General features: G+C 36.9%; 1 protein-coding gene across 2 annotated transcripts in view; it reads right to left on the reverse strand.

Moving 5' to 3' along the window:
• Positions 1 to 1,061: 1,061 nt before the first annotated feature.
• Positions 1,062 to 17,319, reverse strand: part of LOC124776696 (multiple inositol polyphosphate phosphatase 1) — a 306,445-nt gene continuing 290,187 nt past the window's right edge. For both annotated transcript variants that reach the window (XM_047251799.1, XM_047251800.1), the window contains exons 8-10: positions 15,592 to 15,701; positions 14,569 to 14,772; positions 1,062 to 1,358 (exon numbers count right to left, since the gene is read on the reverse strand). In XM_047251799.1, coding sequence (XP_047107755.1) covers positions 1,112 to 1,358; positions 14,569 to 14,772; positions 15,592 to 15,701 — 561 coding nt within the window. In that variant the 3' untranslated portion in view covers positions 1,062 to 1,111. The remainder of the gene's footprint in view (positions 1,359 to 14,568; positions 14,773 to 15,591; positions 15,702 to 17,319) is intronic.

Genomic DNA, 17,319 nt, shown 5'->3' on the forward strand with positions numbered 1-17,319 from the left:
GTGCAGTATTTCATGTTTTCCATTGTCATGAGAATAAATATACTTTGGTGCTGATTTGTTATACTTTTTGTAATATTTGCTATCATGATTAATCAATACAGAAACAAAAATTTAACTTTGAAAGTCATAGGTTCAAAATCATGCAGCTTAAAATTCTTTGGTAATGAAAATGTATTATTGATCATAACAGGGGACAGTTTTTGACATTTTATTTTCCAAGTACATAAAAAATATGTTTCAACTATGGAAGGTTTAAACAGTTGGGCATACTTTCAACATCACAGTAAATTTACTCCCTTATTAAGTTTGTTGCCAACATTCAGTCGCAGTTTGAAAACAACAGTTACATTCATAAATATAATATGGTACTAAAAGGATGAATAATTTATCCTATCCAACAGTGTGTGAGATCTGATGCCCTCATTTTAGCAGACTTGTTGTTGTGATTGTTTGTAAAGAAGTTCATTTGCATAGGTGTAGTCTTTACCCAAAACAACAGCATGAAGCCTATTGTCACAGAAGAAACATATAGCTACCACAACAGACAGAAGGCAGATGTATTCCAAGGCACAGGTTCACAAAAATTGAGAACTGTCTGAATTCTTGTAAAATCTGCAATAAATTGCCACAGTTTGCTCAGTTCTTGTCATTAAAAGATCTCGAAGTAAGACATATAACTGGTTGACAGGTAACTTATTTTACACTATAAAAGAATTCTGTGAACTAAACAATGCCGATAATTTTTCAAGATAATAACTATAGTTCAAGCTTCCTATGGCTATTAATGGTTACTGGTTGGTAAGACCATGACTATATCCACTATTGTAATAAGTTCCATGTAAATAAATATGTATTAATTTATTAACTGTATTTAAAATTAATTAGTGTGTTTAGTAGCTTTGCATATCAACTGTGTTTCCTAATTGTGTTACTGATTTTCAACGTGCAGCAATGATGGAGCTTTCATCATTTAATACTATCAATGGCTAATTAAGATTGTTGATGTGAAGTGTGTAATGAAAAGAAAAAATGCTGTGATCGTCAGATCATGACAATGGTAATTTTTTTATACATTAATTTTTATTGTTACATAATGATACAGTCTTCTTATTTAATTCCTCTTCAACAACAAAATGACTATAATTGCATTTATCAATGCATAAAACCATGGGAGTCTGTGAATTCCAGTTGTTCCACTTCTGTTCATATTGCAGAAATCCAGATTGCATTTTTCAGCTATGTCAGCATATTTTGCTTTCACAGTATCCCATGAACAAAGGCCTACTTGACAACCTTCAATGTCTGCCACATTTTCGGCTACATAGAACATTACACGATATGTATCTCCTTCAGTACACCTGCAAAAAAGAGCAGTGTCAAGTGATTTACTTTCACATGTTAATCTGTGGAATACCTATACCATAAACATATATAATAAAATAGGACAGTAATAGACAGCTAAAAACATACCCAGAAGGAAAGTTTATGAGAAAGTTATTAGCAAATGCTTTAGCAATTTTATGAAGTTAAACTATGCTACACCCCAGATGAATTTTGTACAACTGTTTTACATTCCTAAATGAAAATTATGGAATGTGGAAACTACAGAACCAAGTAGCTACTCAAAAAGTTCTGTGGTCTGATGCTGAAGGAAATATATGAATAATATTCTTTATGTGAGTGTTATGATTTGTGTGATTATCACTGCATTGCTTCCCTTCCCAATTCCAATAATCTAACAGGTTTACTTTAATGTTTGACTAGTGTATAAATATTAACTCTCTGGACAAGATATAAGCTTTATTTTAACTGTTTTATGGAAAGCTGTGACTTCTTATTATACAGGGTGATTCAAAAAGAATACCACAACTTTAGGAATTTAAAACTCTGCAACGACAAAAGGCAGAGCTAAGCACTATCTGTCGGCGAATTAAGGGAGCTATAAAGTTTCATTTAGTTGTACATTTGTTCGCTTGAGGTGCTGTTGACTAGGCGTCAGCGTCAGTTGATGCTAAGATAGCGACCGCTCAACAGAAAGCTTTTTGTGTTATTGAGTACGGCAGAAGTGAATCGACGACAGTTGTTCAGCGTGCATTTCGAACGAAGTATGGTGTTAAACCTCCTGATAGTTGGTATAAACAGTTTACAGAGAATGGGTGTTTGTGCAAAGGGAAAAGTTCTGGACGGCCGAGAATGAGTGATGAAAATGTAGCACGCATCCAGCAAGCATTTGTTCGCAGCCCAGGAAAATCGACTCGCAGAGCTAGCAGAGAGCTGCAAATTCCACAATCAACTGTATGGAGAGTCCTACGAAAAAGGTTAGTTATGAAACCTTATCGTCTGAAATCGGTTCAAGCACTGTCTGCAGCTGATAAGATTAAAAGCCGCCAGGCAGCCCGTGACAGAGCACTTCATCACTGGCCTCCAAGAAGCCCTGATCTTACCCCCTGCGATTTTTTCTTATGGGGGTATGTTAAGGATATGGTGTTTCGGCCACCTCTCCCAGCCACCATTGATGATTTGAAATGAGAAATAATAGCAGCTATCCAAACTGTTACGCCTGATATGCTACAGAGAGTGTGGAATGAGTTGGAGTATCGGGTTGATATTGCTCGAGTGTCTGGAGGGGGCCATATTGAACATCTCTGAACTTGTTTTTGAGTGAAAGAAAACCTTTTTAAATACTCTTTGTAATGATGTATAACAGAAGGTTATATTATGTTTCTTTCATTACATACACATTTTTAAAGTTGTGGTATTCTTTCTGAATCACCCTGTATAAAGCAAATTCAAACAGTTTTGTGAGTCAATGGCCAGGCATGAATAGATAATGCAGCATCAAAACAACGTCTGGTCAGGGCAATCCTCATAACCTCACCCTACTGCTGACTAGGGCAACCATGTCTGTAACAAACCAAACCCACAGTCTACCTCCTACCATCAGTATGATTTCCATACCTGCCCCTGCTTACAGTGATGTAAGGGGTTTACAGCAACCAGCAATGGAAGTGGAACCTTTGCCACTGCCTAAGCCACTTCTGGCAACCCCCCATCCCACCATCCCCTGTGACACCCATCATGAATTGCACATAACAGCAGCGATCAATCTGTGAAACAGTGAGGTGTCACTTGAGGTTGATCCATTTCCAGTCCCCTACACCTCTGCCCCACAGGAAATCTCAAGCAGCAGAATTGAGTATATGATTGGACAGTGCAAATAACTGCACCACTTGTTCCATAACATGCTGATCATAATGGAGATGCCACAGAATCCTCTAGTGGGGATCACAGCATCCCTCCCTCCCTCCCCCCCCCCCTCTCTCTCTCTCTCTCTCTCTCTCTCTCTCTCTCTCTCTCTCTCTCTCTCTCTCTCTGTCTCCACCTCTCCCTTTCTCAGTGATGCACACAGACCTGGCCACTTGCAGTCCCCTGTGCTTATTAAAGCAGGAAGGGTCATGTAACTGATAATTTTCAGGATTAATTACAAAGCTGCAGTATTGATAAATAGTCTGAGCTACTGCAGTTAGCAAATAGGCCTAGATGTAAATTTTTGAGACTCGCAGATGGAGCAAGACAAGTGTACATCTACATCTACATCTACATCTACATCTACCCAGATACTCTGCAAGCCACTGTACAGTGCATGGTGGGGTGTACACTGTACTACTACTTGTTATTTTCACTCACGTTCCACTCGCAAACAGAGCAAGGGTAAAATGACTGTCTGTATGCCTCCAAATGAGCTGTAATTTCTCATATCTTATCTTCATGGTTCTCACATGCAGTGTATGTTGGCAGCAATAGAATCACTCAGCAGTCACCTTCAAATGCCGGTTCTCTAAATTTTGTCAATAATGTTTCTCGAAAAGAACGTTGCCTTCCCTCCAGCGATTCCTATTTGAATACTGAAGCATCTCCATAACACTTATGTGTTGTTCGACTTGGTATGGATCCCAAACACTCAACCAGTGCTCAAGAATAGGTTGCACCAGCATCCTACATGCAGCTTTCTTTACAGGTGAACCATTCTTTTCTAAAATCCTCCCAATAAACCAAAGTCAATCATTCACCTTCCCGACCACAATTCTGACATGCTTGTTCCACCTCATATAGCTTTGCAATATTAGGTCCAGATATTTAAATGACTTGACTGAGTCAAGCAGGACACTAGTAAAAACATACCCAAACATTACAGGCTTGATCTTCCTACACATTTACATTAACTTACATTTTTCTATATTTAGGGCTAGCCACCATTTATTTATTTATTTATTTATTTATTTATTTATTGTTCCGTGGGACCACATTTAGGAGAAGTCTCCATGGTCATGGAACGAGTCAATACATGAAATTATAACACGATTGTAGAAACAGATAAAATGAAACAAGTCGTTAGTTTAAATAAAGAAAATCAAGAATGTAACACTGGAATTTTCTTAATTTTTTATCTCTTCCAGGAGCTCCTCGACAGAATAGAAGGAGTGAGCCATGAGGAAACTCTTCAGTTTAGACTTAAAAGTGTTTGGGCTACTGCTAAGATTTTTGAGTTCTTGTGGTAGCTTATTGAAAATGGATGCAGCAGAATACTGCACTCCTTTCTGCACAAGAGTCAAGGAAGTGCATTCCACATGCAGATTTGATTTCTGCCTAGTATTAACTGAGTGAAAGCTGCTAACTCTTGGGAATAAGCTAATATTGCTAACAACAAATGACATTAAAGAAAATACATACTGTGAGGGCAATGTCAAAATTCCCAGACTATTGAATAGGGGTCGACAAGAGGTTTTCATCACACCAATGGGACATTTTGCCTAAGTTTTCTTGTATCTTCCTACAGTCACTCAACTTTGACCCCTATCATACACCACAGCATCATCAGTACAGAGGGTGTGTTCTCTGGTGAAGTTATGTGGTAAAATAAACGTGAATGGTCACATATTGCCATTTGCCTGTTATCACTTGAAGCCTGCTGACCATGCCATTTCATGCAGTGTTTGACTGTTGCTTGTTTTACAGTTTTCTCTCTTTTGATATTCACTCTGGACTGATCTTGTATGCTTACAATGAGCTTGGTGTGTTTTGGAGTTAGATCTAGTCAGGTGCTTGCTATGTGAACTGAAGTCATTACCAATTACACAGAACAGCCATTTGCTCCACAGGTTACTACATCAAAGTGTGTTGAGTGATACTGAACTGCTGCTACCTGCAATTGTTTGGATAGTAAACATATGTTAATTCAGATAACTTCTTGAATATTCTGACTCTGCCACTTCACACATACGACTAGGATACCTTGCCCCTCCTAGTTCCAACAGTTTTAGCTGCTGAATGAACTGGCAGTGATAGTTACTGAGCGCTCAAAAAGTTAATTTCAGTTGATGTGGCTTGAAAACATGAAGATTTTACTTAATCATACCACACTGAAAAAACCTGGTAATGCAAAAAAGTTTGAACTAATTCTGTATAATGGGTAGAGCTCCCCCCCCCCCCATGAACCATGGACCTTGCCATTGGTGGGGAGGCTTGCGTGCCTCAGCGAAACAGATGGCCGTACCGTAGGTGCAACCACAATGGAGGGGTATCTGTTGAGAGGCCAGACAAATGTGTGGTTCCTGAAGAGGGGCAGCAGCCTTTTCAGTAGTTGCAGGGGCAACAGTCTGGATGATTGACTGATCTGGCCTTGCAACACTAACCAAAACGGCCTTGCTGTGCTGGTACTGCGAACGGCTGAAAGCAAGGGGAAACTACAGCCGTAGTTTTTCCCGAGGGCATGCAGCTTTACTGTATGGTTAAATGGTCCCCCATTCGGATCTCTGGGTGGGGACTACTCAAGAGGACGTCATTATCAAGAGAAAGAAAACTGGCATTCTACGGCTCAGAGCGTGGAATGTCAGATCCCTTAATTGGGCAGGTAGGTTAGAAAATTTAAAAACAGAAATGGATAGGTTAAAGTTAGATATAGTGTGAATTAGTGAAGTTTGGTCGCAGGAGGAACAAGACTTTTGGTCAGGCGAATACAGGATTATAAATACAAAACCAAATAGGGGTAATGCAGGAGTAGGTTTCATAATGAATAAAAAAATAGGAGTGTGGGTAAGTTACTACAAACAGCATAGTGAACGCATTATTGTGGCCAAGATAGACACAAAGACCATGCCTACTACAGTAGTGCGAGTTTATATGCTAACTAGCTCTGCAGATGATGAAGAAATTGATGAAATGTATGCTGAGATAAAAGAAATTATTCAGGTAGTGAAGGGAGATGAAAATTTAATAGTCATGGGTGACTGGAATTCGAGAGTAGGAAAAGGGAAAGAAGGAAACATAGTAGGTGAATATGGATTGGGGCTAAGAAATGAAAGAGGAAGCCGCCTGGTAGAGTTTTGAACAGAGCATAACTTAATCATAGCTAACACTTGGTTCAAGAATCATGAAAGAAGGTTGTACACGCGGAAGAATTCTGGAGATACTAGAAGGTATCAGATAGATTATATAATGGTAAGATAGAGATTTAGGAACCAGGTTTTAAATTGTAAGACATTTCCAGGGGCAGATGTGGACTCTGATCACAATCTATTGTTTATGAACTGTAGATTAAAACTGAAGAAACTGCAAAAAGGTGGGAATTTAAGGAGATGGGACCTGGATAAACTGACTAAACCAGAGGTTGTACAGAGTTTCAGGGAGAGCATAAGGGAACAATTGACAGGAATGGGGGAAAGTAATACAGTAGAAGAAAAATGGGCAGCTTTGAGGGATGAAGTCGTGAAGGCAGCAGAGGATCAAGTAGGTAAAAGGTGAGGGCTAGTAGAAATCCTTGGGTAACAGAAGAAATATTGAATTTAATTGATGAAAGGTGAAAATATAAAAACGCAGTAAATGAAACAGGCAAAAGGGAATACAAACGTCTCAAAAATGAGATCAACAGGAAGTGCAAAATGGTTAAGCAGGGATGGCTAGAGGACAAATGTAAGGATGTAGAGGCATATCTCACTAGGGGTAAGACAGATACTGCCTACAGGAAAATTAAAGAGACCTTGGAGAAAAGAGAACCACTTGTATGAATATCAAGAGTTCAGATGGAAACCCAGTTCTACGCAAAGAAGGGAAAGCAGAAAGGTGGAAGTAGTATATACAGCTCTATACAAGGGCGATGTAATTGAGGACAGATTAGATTAGATTAGATTAGATTAATACTAGTTCCATGGATCATGAATACGATATTTCGTAATGATGTGGAACGAGTCGAATATTATGGAAATGAAAGAGGATGTAGATGAAGATGAAATGGGAGATATGATACTGCGTGAAGAGTTTGACAGACCTAAGTCGAAACAAGGTCCCGGGAGTAGACAACATTCCATTAGAAACTGATTACCAAAACTGTGAGTAAAGAAATAGCCACCTTAACAGTAATACCGCTGGACCAGGGAAACCTGTAAAACCTGCTGGTCTGTCTGGCAAAATATTAACAGATATGCTCCAGCAGGATCAAAATAACCTTCAAACCATTCACTCTGAGTCCAGGAAACTAGATGCATCCAAACGTTGTCAAAATGGGGCCTGGCTACCAGCAGTAGACTTACAAACAACTCAAGATATCAGCTGTATAGAAGTGCCCTTAAGAAGACAATCTGAACCCTCATCTTTACTGCCCAGGGTTAGCAAAAATAGTCTTCTGCTCTTACATATTAATATACAGTCTTTAGGAAAGAAGTTGGAAGAATTGCAGTACTGGTTAGAAACTTCCAACTGTGGTATACTTAGTGTAAATGAGCACTGGCTATATTCATCAGAAATTGATCTCAATATTCCATTTGGTTACTCCTTAGCTAGTAGTTACTGCAGATCAACAATTGGACATGGGGGTGTTGCAATATATATTAAGAATAGTCTAAATCTACAACACTTTACTATTGATGTCACAGACCTGTGTATAGACACCATCTTTGAGGCTGCAGTTGTACATATACCTAAACATAATATTATTGTTGCATCTGTATATCGCACACCATCTTCTAGTGAATACGAATTTATGAAAAATTTTAAAAAAACTGTTAGTCTTACTAACTAAGCCTAAATATAAATACCAAAGAATCTTAATTTTTAGTGATATTAACATGGATATCAGGGTACAGAGTCATATCATATTGGAATTCTTGGATAGCCTAAGAGCTTTTGATTGCTATTGTCTAAATGATAAGCCTACAAGATATAATGCATGCTTAGACAATATAATAAGTAATATCCATGAAAATAATGTTGAAATTGGAGTAGTGAAGTTAGGTCTAGCTGACCATGATGGCCTATGGATTACAGTTCCAGTCAGCATTCCAGATGAACAACACAAAACTGTTAGACCTATGAATGAATGCAACATAAGAGAGTTTAGAACCAGATTAAGGTCAGTTAACTGGAATGACATCTTATACAAAGATATGTGTGTGAATAACACAAGCAAATTATTTATAGAGGAAATTGCAAGAATATTTGATGAGTGTTGTCCCAGATTAGTAAAAAGACAGAATAATAACCGAGCTCATAAACCACAGAGACTAAATAATTGGTTTATGCCATACCTCAACAGCATCAGGATTATGCTTCTTATGTTTAAGGACAGATCTCATAACAGCAACGAGTACAAAGAGATGTACATTAGAATAAGAAAAATTTATAGATCTGAAATAAGTTTGGCAAAACGTAGGGCGAATGATAACTATATTCTTAAATCCAGAAACAGCTGTAAAGCTGCCTGGGAAATAATTAAAAGTGAAATAAATAGACCAACAACTCAACTAGCTATACCCATAGCCCCAGATATCTTAAACTCACACTTTGTTAGCTTCAGTTTACAACAAGATTTGTCTCCCCTCAACGCCATGCTTGATGCTAAAACTCTTTTAGGTTCAAATAAGTATGTAGTCCATAAATTCTGCTGGGCAACAGTAACTGAAAATGATGTTAGCAAAGCAATAGGCAAACTAAGTAGTTCCAGAGCAGAGGACTTCTATGGTCTGTCAAACTTTGTCATAAAGAAGATATCAAGTGATCTTCTGCCCCCTCTAACCACTCTCATTAATCATATATTACAGCAAGGGATTTTCCCCGACTGTTTGAAAATAGCAGTAACTATTCCCATATTTAAGAAAGGAGATAAATCAAATCCAAGTAACTATCGCCCTATCTCATTAATCCCAATAATATCTAAAATAATCGAAGACTGTGTTCACCAACAAATGAATCACTATTTTGAGAGGAATAATTTGTTAAGTAACTCACAGTATGGATTCAGGTCTAAACTATCCACAGTTAAAGCAGTTGAAAATATTGTTAGTGATATATATGATGGCTTTGAAAATAAATTAATCTCATGTGCTACTCTTCTAGACCTGAGTAAAGCATTTGACACTGTATCTCATAGTACTTTGATCATGAAATTAAGACACTACAGCATGGAAGAGGACACCCTGAAATTATTAGAATCCTACTTAAGCAACAGAGTACAATTTGTTAGTGTAAATGGGCAGCTGTCAAACCCACAAACAATAAAAAGAGGTGTGCCACAGGGCTCCATACTTGGGCCCTTCCTGTTTGTAGTGTATGTTAATGATATGCCACAGTATTTACCCTGTAAAACAGTCCTCTATGCAGACGATACAACTTTTATCAATTCAGGACAGACTCTTGAATCTGTACGAGAAAAAAATAATATAATATTTGAAAAATCAGTTCATTGGTTTAGTGCAAACTCCCTATTCATAAATGAAACAAAAACTGAGGAAATATTCTTTAATTTGAAGGTATCAAACAAAGAAAATAAGTCCGTTAAACTGCTAGGAATGATGATTGACCAGAAACTTAGCTGGGATAAACATATCACATATGCCTGTTCTAAACTTGCATGTGCTATGTTCCTACTTTATAAGCTTAGGAGTAATGTCAGCCAAAACTTACTGCTGCATTCATATTTTGCTTATATCCACCCCCATCTTTCTTATGGTATTCTGCTTTGGGGAAATTCTCCCAGTTCAATATCAATTTTCAGATGGCAAAAAAAAGCTCTTCGATGTGTAGTGGGTTTATCTCCCAGGGATACATGCAGGGAACATTTCAAAAAACTTAACATCATGACAGTTCCTTGTTTGTACATCTATTATTGCTTACTACACGTAAAAGAAAACATAGCTCAATATCCCCTTAGGTCATCTGTCCACACCCACAATACAAGACGAAACCACACAATTGATCTGCCATACTCTAGACTGTCTAAGGTACATAATAGTTATAAATATGTAGGCCTCGAACTGTTTAATATGCTCCCTAAAATTGTACAAACAGTATCTAAAAGTAAATTTAAGACAACATTGGGTCAATGGCTCAAAGGTAAAGCATTTTACTCAGTTGATGAATTTAAAGATTGTAATATGGAAGATTTGCTGTTTTAACATAGAGAAAGGTACCTCTGCCTGTAGTAGGACCTAAATTTGTATCAATAGCTTAGGATAATGACATAGTGTTATCAACATGTATATGATAATGACATAGTGTCATCAACATGAATACTCCCTGCTTAATATAAATCTGTATAATGCTTTCCTTTTTATTGTAAAATTAATAATATATAAAATTCCAAATGTGGGCTATTGTACTACACTAAATTTCACATGATTTATATATACATTGTTATGAGAATATAACCATCTCTATACTGTAATTGAACTTATTGACGAAGCCCATTGTATAAGAAAATACTGAACAGCTAATAAAGATTCTTATTCTTATTCTTATTCCTTGGGAGAGCCAGTCCTGACAAAACTCTACCATCTGGTGAGCAAGATGTATGAGACAGGCGAAATACCCTCAGACTTCAAGAAGAATATAATAATTCCAATCCGAAAGAAAGCAGGTGTTGACAGATGTGAAAATTACCGAACAATCAATTTAATAAGCCACAGCTGCAAAATACTAATGTGAATTCTTTACAGACGAATGGAAAAACTAGTAGATGCCAACCTTGGGGAAGATCAGTTTGGATTCTGTAGAAATATTGGAACACGTGAGGCAATACTGATGCTAAGACTCATCTTAGAAGCTAGATTAAGAAAAGACAAACCTACGTTTCTAGCATTTGTAGACTTAGAGAAAGTGTTTGACAATGTTGACTGGAATACTCTCTTTCAAATTCTGAAAGTGGCAGGGGTAAAATACAGGGAGCGAAAGGCTATTTACAATTTGTGCAGAAACCAGATGGCAGTTATAAGAGTCGAGGGACATGAAAGGGAAGCAGTGGTTGGGAAGGGAGTGAGACAGGGTTGTAGCCTTTCCCCGATGTTATTCAATCTTTATATTGAGCAAGCAGTGAAGGAAACAAAAGAAAAATTCAGAGTAGGTATTAAAATCCATGGAGAAGTAATAAAAACTGTGAGGTTTGCCGATGACATTGTAATTCTGTCAGAGACAGCAAAGGATTTGGAAGAGCAGTTGAACAGAATGGATAGTGTCTTTAACAGTTGCATACCAATGCTGTATGTTGCACTGGCCAGTGCCAATGGGAGGGATCAGCGACTGACCCCACAACCATCACACATTCTCTGTCTCGGATAAATCACATTACTTATGTATTTCCATAATTTTGGCAGATTAGAAGATTGAAATGTTGATAATTATTACAGGGGGAAGGGTTTCTGGGACATTTTTAGTGTTGTGGGTTGGCAGGAGAGCCAACACCGGTATGAGAGGAAGCCGAAAGGCACGCACTTCAGCTCACGCAGGCTGTCGTGAGGTCTGGAACAGGACAAGGAAATTAGACTGTAGAAAAAACTGACGTAGCTGGTGGAATACTTAACTTTAATCCGTAAATGGTGAATGTCACTCTTGACAGTACATGTTTTACAGCATCAATAGTAACTGGTAATGGCGCCTTGCTAGGTCATAGCAAATAACATCGCTGAAGGCTGTGCTAACTATCGTCTCGGCAAATGAGAGCGAATCGTTTTTTACATTTATTTGTACTAATTTCACAATTACAAGGATTACTCAGATTCACATCCAGAACACTTTACAATACAAACTACTTCTTTCTTGGTGTGTGCAGGGGATATATACTTCCTGCAAGAAGTGCAAGCCTTCATGTACTTACGGTCTTTGCTTCTGGCAGATTATGCATAGCTGCACGTGTTACTTTCTGTCACGGCTCCGTAACGTTGTTTCCTCTGCTCACAGCACCTTGATTTTGATTGCACACATACCTAAAAGTTGATAACGCTGTAGTGTATTTTGAGTGTAGGCCTACAGCATTTTCAGCGCATCTTTTCATGTTGATGTCACAAAGTTCACGAGCAAGATCTTTCAGGTACTTCTTTCTTTGAGAACTCTTTGAGCTTTCGGATAGTTCACTACTAAATTCATTGTCTGAACTCTCAAGCAAATTTCTAATTTCATCATCTGCTAATTTCATCTTCTTGTACATTTTGTCAAATGCCACAAAGATATTACCTTCCACTCACCACACTGTTTACCGGTTTACTGCGAGTGGTGAGTCTTGACCTGCTACACCTTCAGTTATAACAACCACTATAACTCAACAATGAGTGTAGGCCAAAAGCCGTTCTAATTGTCGATTGTAGCAATTACAATCACGATAAATATCATGTATTTATTAAATAAACTACTGAACACGACAGGAGTTTTAGCCTAAAAACTTCGTTGGGTCAGTTACTGACCCCACCCATTGGTATGCAACTGTTAAAGGAGGATATAAGATGAACATCAACAAAAGCAAAATGAGGATAGTAGACTGTAGTCGAATTAAGTCGGGTGATGCTGAGGGAATTAGATTAGGAAATGAGACACTTAAAGTAGTAAAGGAGTTTTGCTATTTGGGGAGCAAAATAACTGATGATGGTCGAAGTAGAGAGGATATAAAATGTAGACTGGCAATGGCAAGGAAAGCATTTTTGAAGAAGAGAAATTTGTTAACACTGAATATAGATTTAAGTGTCAGGAAGTCATTTCTGAAAGTATTTGTATGGAGTGTAGTTATGTATGGAAGTGAAACATGGACGATAAATAGTTTGGACAAGAAGAGAATAGAAGCTTTCGAAATGTGGTGCTACACAAGAATGCTGAAGATTAGATGGGTAGATCACATAACTAATGAGGAGGTATTGAATAGGTTTGGGGAGAAGAGAAGTTTGTGGCACAACTTGACTAGAAGAAGGGATCGGTTGGTAGTACATGTTCTGAGGCATCAAGGGGCCACCAATTTAGTGTTGGAGGGCAGCTTGGAGGGTAAAAATCGTAGAGGGAGACCAAGAGATGAATACACTAAGCAGATTCAAAAGGATGCAGGTTGCAGTAGGTACTGGGAGATGAAGAAGCTTGCACAGGATAGAGTAGCATGGAGAGCTGCAACAAACCAGTCTCAGGACTGAAGACCACAACAACAACAACAACGGGCAGAGCTATGTAAAATTTGCATATGCTATCAATACTAAATGCTTTGAAAGTGTAAAGAATGTTTATTCCAGTGCTTACTGGGTATAGTGTGTCATGTTTTTGGTCGATTTCAATGTGCAATAAAATGCGAAATAAGTATATTTCAGCAAAATTTTTTAATAATTAATACATATCAGCAAACTTTATTACATAAGCACCAAAATATCTGAATATACAGGTGTTCTAAATATATTCATGATTGTATGTGAGATAACCACATAAAGATGACAAAAAGAGCAAAAATTATGACTGTAAACAAAAACTTGTTGTGTGACTATAGATGTGCTAGACACAACATTCTGATAACCTCTCCAACACACATATTTATGGCCTATTGTGTTACCATGGAATAGATAAAACATGTCTCTGCCATATTTTACCTCACTGAGAAATGAACACTAAACCAAGGTTGTTTTGTTTACACCTGGATTTAATAATGAAAAAAAATGAAAGTGAGGCAAGAAAAAAGCATCAAATTTGAGATACATAGTAGAATATTTATTTATTTTCTGTCCATATAACAAAAAGTTTTTGGACATCATCAGGAAAATTTAGATTACATTACATTACTTGATTCTCATAAAACTTTGAACAGTATGTTTCTTGCTTTGTTGCATATGAAAGTATGATACTGTAGAATTTCAGTTTGATACTTGTAATTTTTTGCTTCGATTTTATTTACTTCATTCCCTGTCCAGATATAAATATAGCATTCTTGCACTAACACAGAAATGTTCATCAGGAAAGTGGCAAACATATGTCGGTCGATTGAATTTTTGGAATAGCTGTTCCTTTATTTTATAGTTATTGAACAAGATTTTCTAAAATATGAGTAAAGCTACATTTTTTGTAAAAATTTTCACCAGATAGATATGGTATTATTGGAAAATAACACATTGGAAAAAAATCTAAATTCTATTTTTAAATGCTAAATTTTCAAAGTTTATTTGCTGATTTCATGTAACTCCAATGAGGATAGGCATTCATACAGCGAGTAAAATGAGTAATTACTGTGACTGTTTTATAGGCGACAGAGTGCATATAAAATGCTGAAAGAATTTTAGTACTTACTTCAGAAAAACTGCAGCAATGTTAGTTGCAAATGATCCAATCTTAGAAGTTCTCCATTTCCGTTTTTGTGTTGTGTTATAGCCATCGTGTGTTAGAGGTTCACTGTCTTTGGCTATACCCATACGTGATTGCATCATGTGCAACATATTTGAATGTGAGAAGTAAAACACCCCTTTAGCACTAGTTTTATTAGACTCAAGATTTCTGAAACAAAATTCCTGGTTAGTAGTTTATACATTGGCAAAAATACTTACACTATTTAACATTCGGAATGGTTTAAAACAAAAAATTCTTACAGCATTCATACTTTTCTGTTTCTTATACTACCTTCAACAATCAGTAACAAAAATACCTAACAATAATGTAGTAAATATTGATATAAAAAGCTATTCCTAAAACTCCACAATGAATATTTTTTCTGTACATAACATTCAGGAGATGAGTAGTTAATAACATCAGCAGAACGAACAGTGATTCTTTTTATTTGAGAAGGAGGGGGAAGCAGTAATAGAGATAGGCAGATGACAACGAAAAAAAAAACAAAGGAATATATTAAAGGGAACAGAGTAAAATGTAAAGAAAAAAATAACAGTGGAGAGACTATTTATTTTATCATTTCATTGGTGAGCATAGTCCTTCACATTATTGTTTTTATTTCCAGAATGGATCTCCACTGTCATAAAAACTTTTGAAACATGGCAAACAGAGGGCATGTTCAGCTCATATATGTAGCTAATGGGACAGAAAACATAGCTGTAATTTAATTTCAATATTGCACATCAATAACCTGTATTACATTCAAAGAACTTAAGAGTAGAATACTGTTACATCAAAATATGCATGTTCCATTGTATAATGGAAATTATAATCCACAACTATTGTGGAAACTACATATGATGCTCTAGTCTGTACTGTGTTTCAAATGAAGAATGTTGATTGCATACCAGAAGACTAAAGTACTGCCATTGTTACTGTTGTATCATAAAGCTTTGACTAAATTCAAAATAAACACAAACAACTTACTGAAAATGATCCATGAGATCTTTAAGAGTAGTGCAACCCAGTTCAACATTTATATCATGGCCATATCCACTTTTGTAGTAGTACTTGAGGTCTTCCTTGTATTCCATAACCTTAATAAAAATTTGACCATTAGTGGACAATTCATATTTTCATGATGTACTTAACTTGGGATGTATTTACACTTAAATACACTGCAAATAATATCATGGTATCACATAATAATTTTTGAACTGTCAGCAAAATTACCCAAAAATTACTGAATATAATGGCACTAATGAGACAAGCTGGTAATTCTTTACTCTTGTTTCATTTCCTTTTTGTGAAGTGGCTTACCACCAGCATGTTTAAGTCCCTCTTGAAAAGTGCCACTGTAAAAGAACCAATTACTTTTAGAGAAAGCCTTAGCAGTATGGCATCTTGGATAATCTGCCAGAATCCCATCTCATGAACAAAAGCAGAAAATAATTTTGGAAGCTGAGGATTGTATGTTGGGAGTAGCTGCTACATCATCTAGGTGTTATTCATCATAGACTCCCACAGAATTCTGTACTGGACCTTAAATGTTTTTTACTTGTGCAGCCAGGAATCATAATAAGTGCTATTTCACTATGTTTGCAGATGACACCTGCAAAATCTGTCAACCATAGCCATGAAAAATATTTTATCAAACACTTTTAACTGTTTTATGTTTAAATTCCTTTCTGCCTACCCAAGCAAGATAAGTTGCATGAAATTTTGATCAAGTTACAAAAAACTCAGAGGATTATTCTGACGTTTGATGATCAAGAGTTACAGAGAGCTGAGAGCACGAAGTTCCTGATCCTTCATGTAAACAGCAAACTTAACTGGAAAAATCACATACTTTTAATTGTGAAAATGTTGAGCTTAGATGCTTTTGCACAGCTTATTTTGCTAATGTGCACTCATCATGTCATACAGAATTAATGACTAATGTGGATGCAGCACAATGTATAAAATCATATGATGGCAACACAATGCATTATGTGACTACAGGGTCTGGATGTTGACCTGAAACCGAGGCCATTAAGAGAGGTGTACCTCAAGGATCTGTATTTGGTCCACTTTTGTTCACTCTTTTTGTAAGCAATATTGAAGTCAGTGGGAAGGAACAAAACAGTACTATTGGCTGATGACATAAGTAAATGTATAAAGAATTAAGGAAATGGAAAGGAACTTGTTTATGTCAACAAACAATGTAGAGCACTGAGTCAAACAGAATGACTTAATTATAAATCTTTATTTTTTTTTTAAAAAAACGGCAATGTTTATATGTCCATGAATAGAAAAAAGATAGATCACATACATAGCTGAAACAAGACTGGAAAAGGTATCACTATAAATATTTTGGGAACTATATTAGACAATACGCTCCAATAGGGATATCATACAGACAATGTACACTGATCAGCCACAACATTATGACCACCGACCTATTATAAACATAAACCCATTCAAGTGATAGCAGCATCGTTGGGTTGGGCAACCACCCCTCATCACAGATGTTCGACATTTTAGGCAGGGCAGACTGGTAAAACAGGACAGGCAGTGAACTGTGGTGGAATTAACATCAGACTTTAATGCTGGGCAGAGTACAAGTGTGTCTGAACACACAGTACACCGAATACTCCTAATCTGCAGCTCATGACCCACATCTCTACCAATGTTAAGACTACAGTTTTGGCAATTATGACTGCAATAGGCACATGA

Source organism: Schistocerca piceifrons, chromosome 2 (assembly GCF_021461385.2).
Source record: "Schistocerca piceifrons isolate TAMUIC-IGC-003096 chromosome 2, iqSchPice1.1, whole genome shotgun sequence".
Classification (NCBI taxonomy): domain Eukaryota; kingdom Metazoa; phylum Arthropoda; class Insecta; order Orthoptera; family Acrididae; genus Schistocerca; species Schistocerca piceifrons.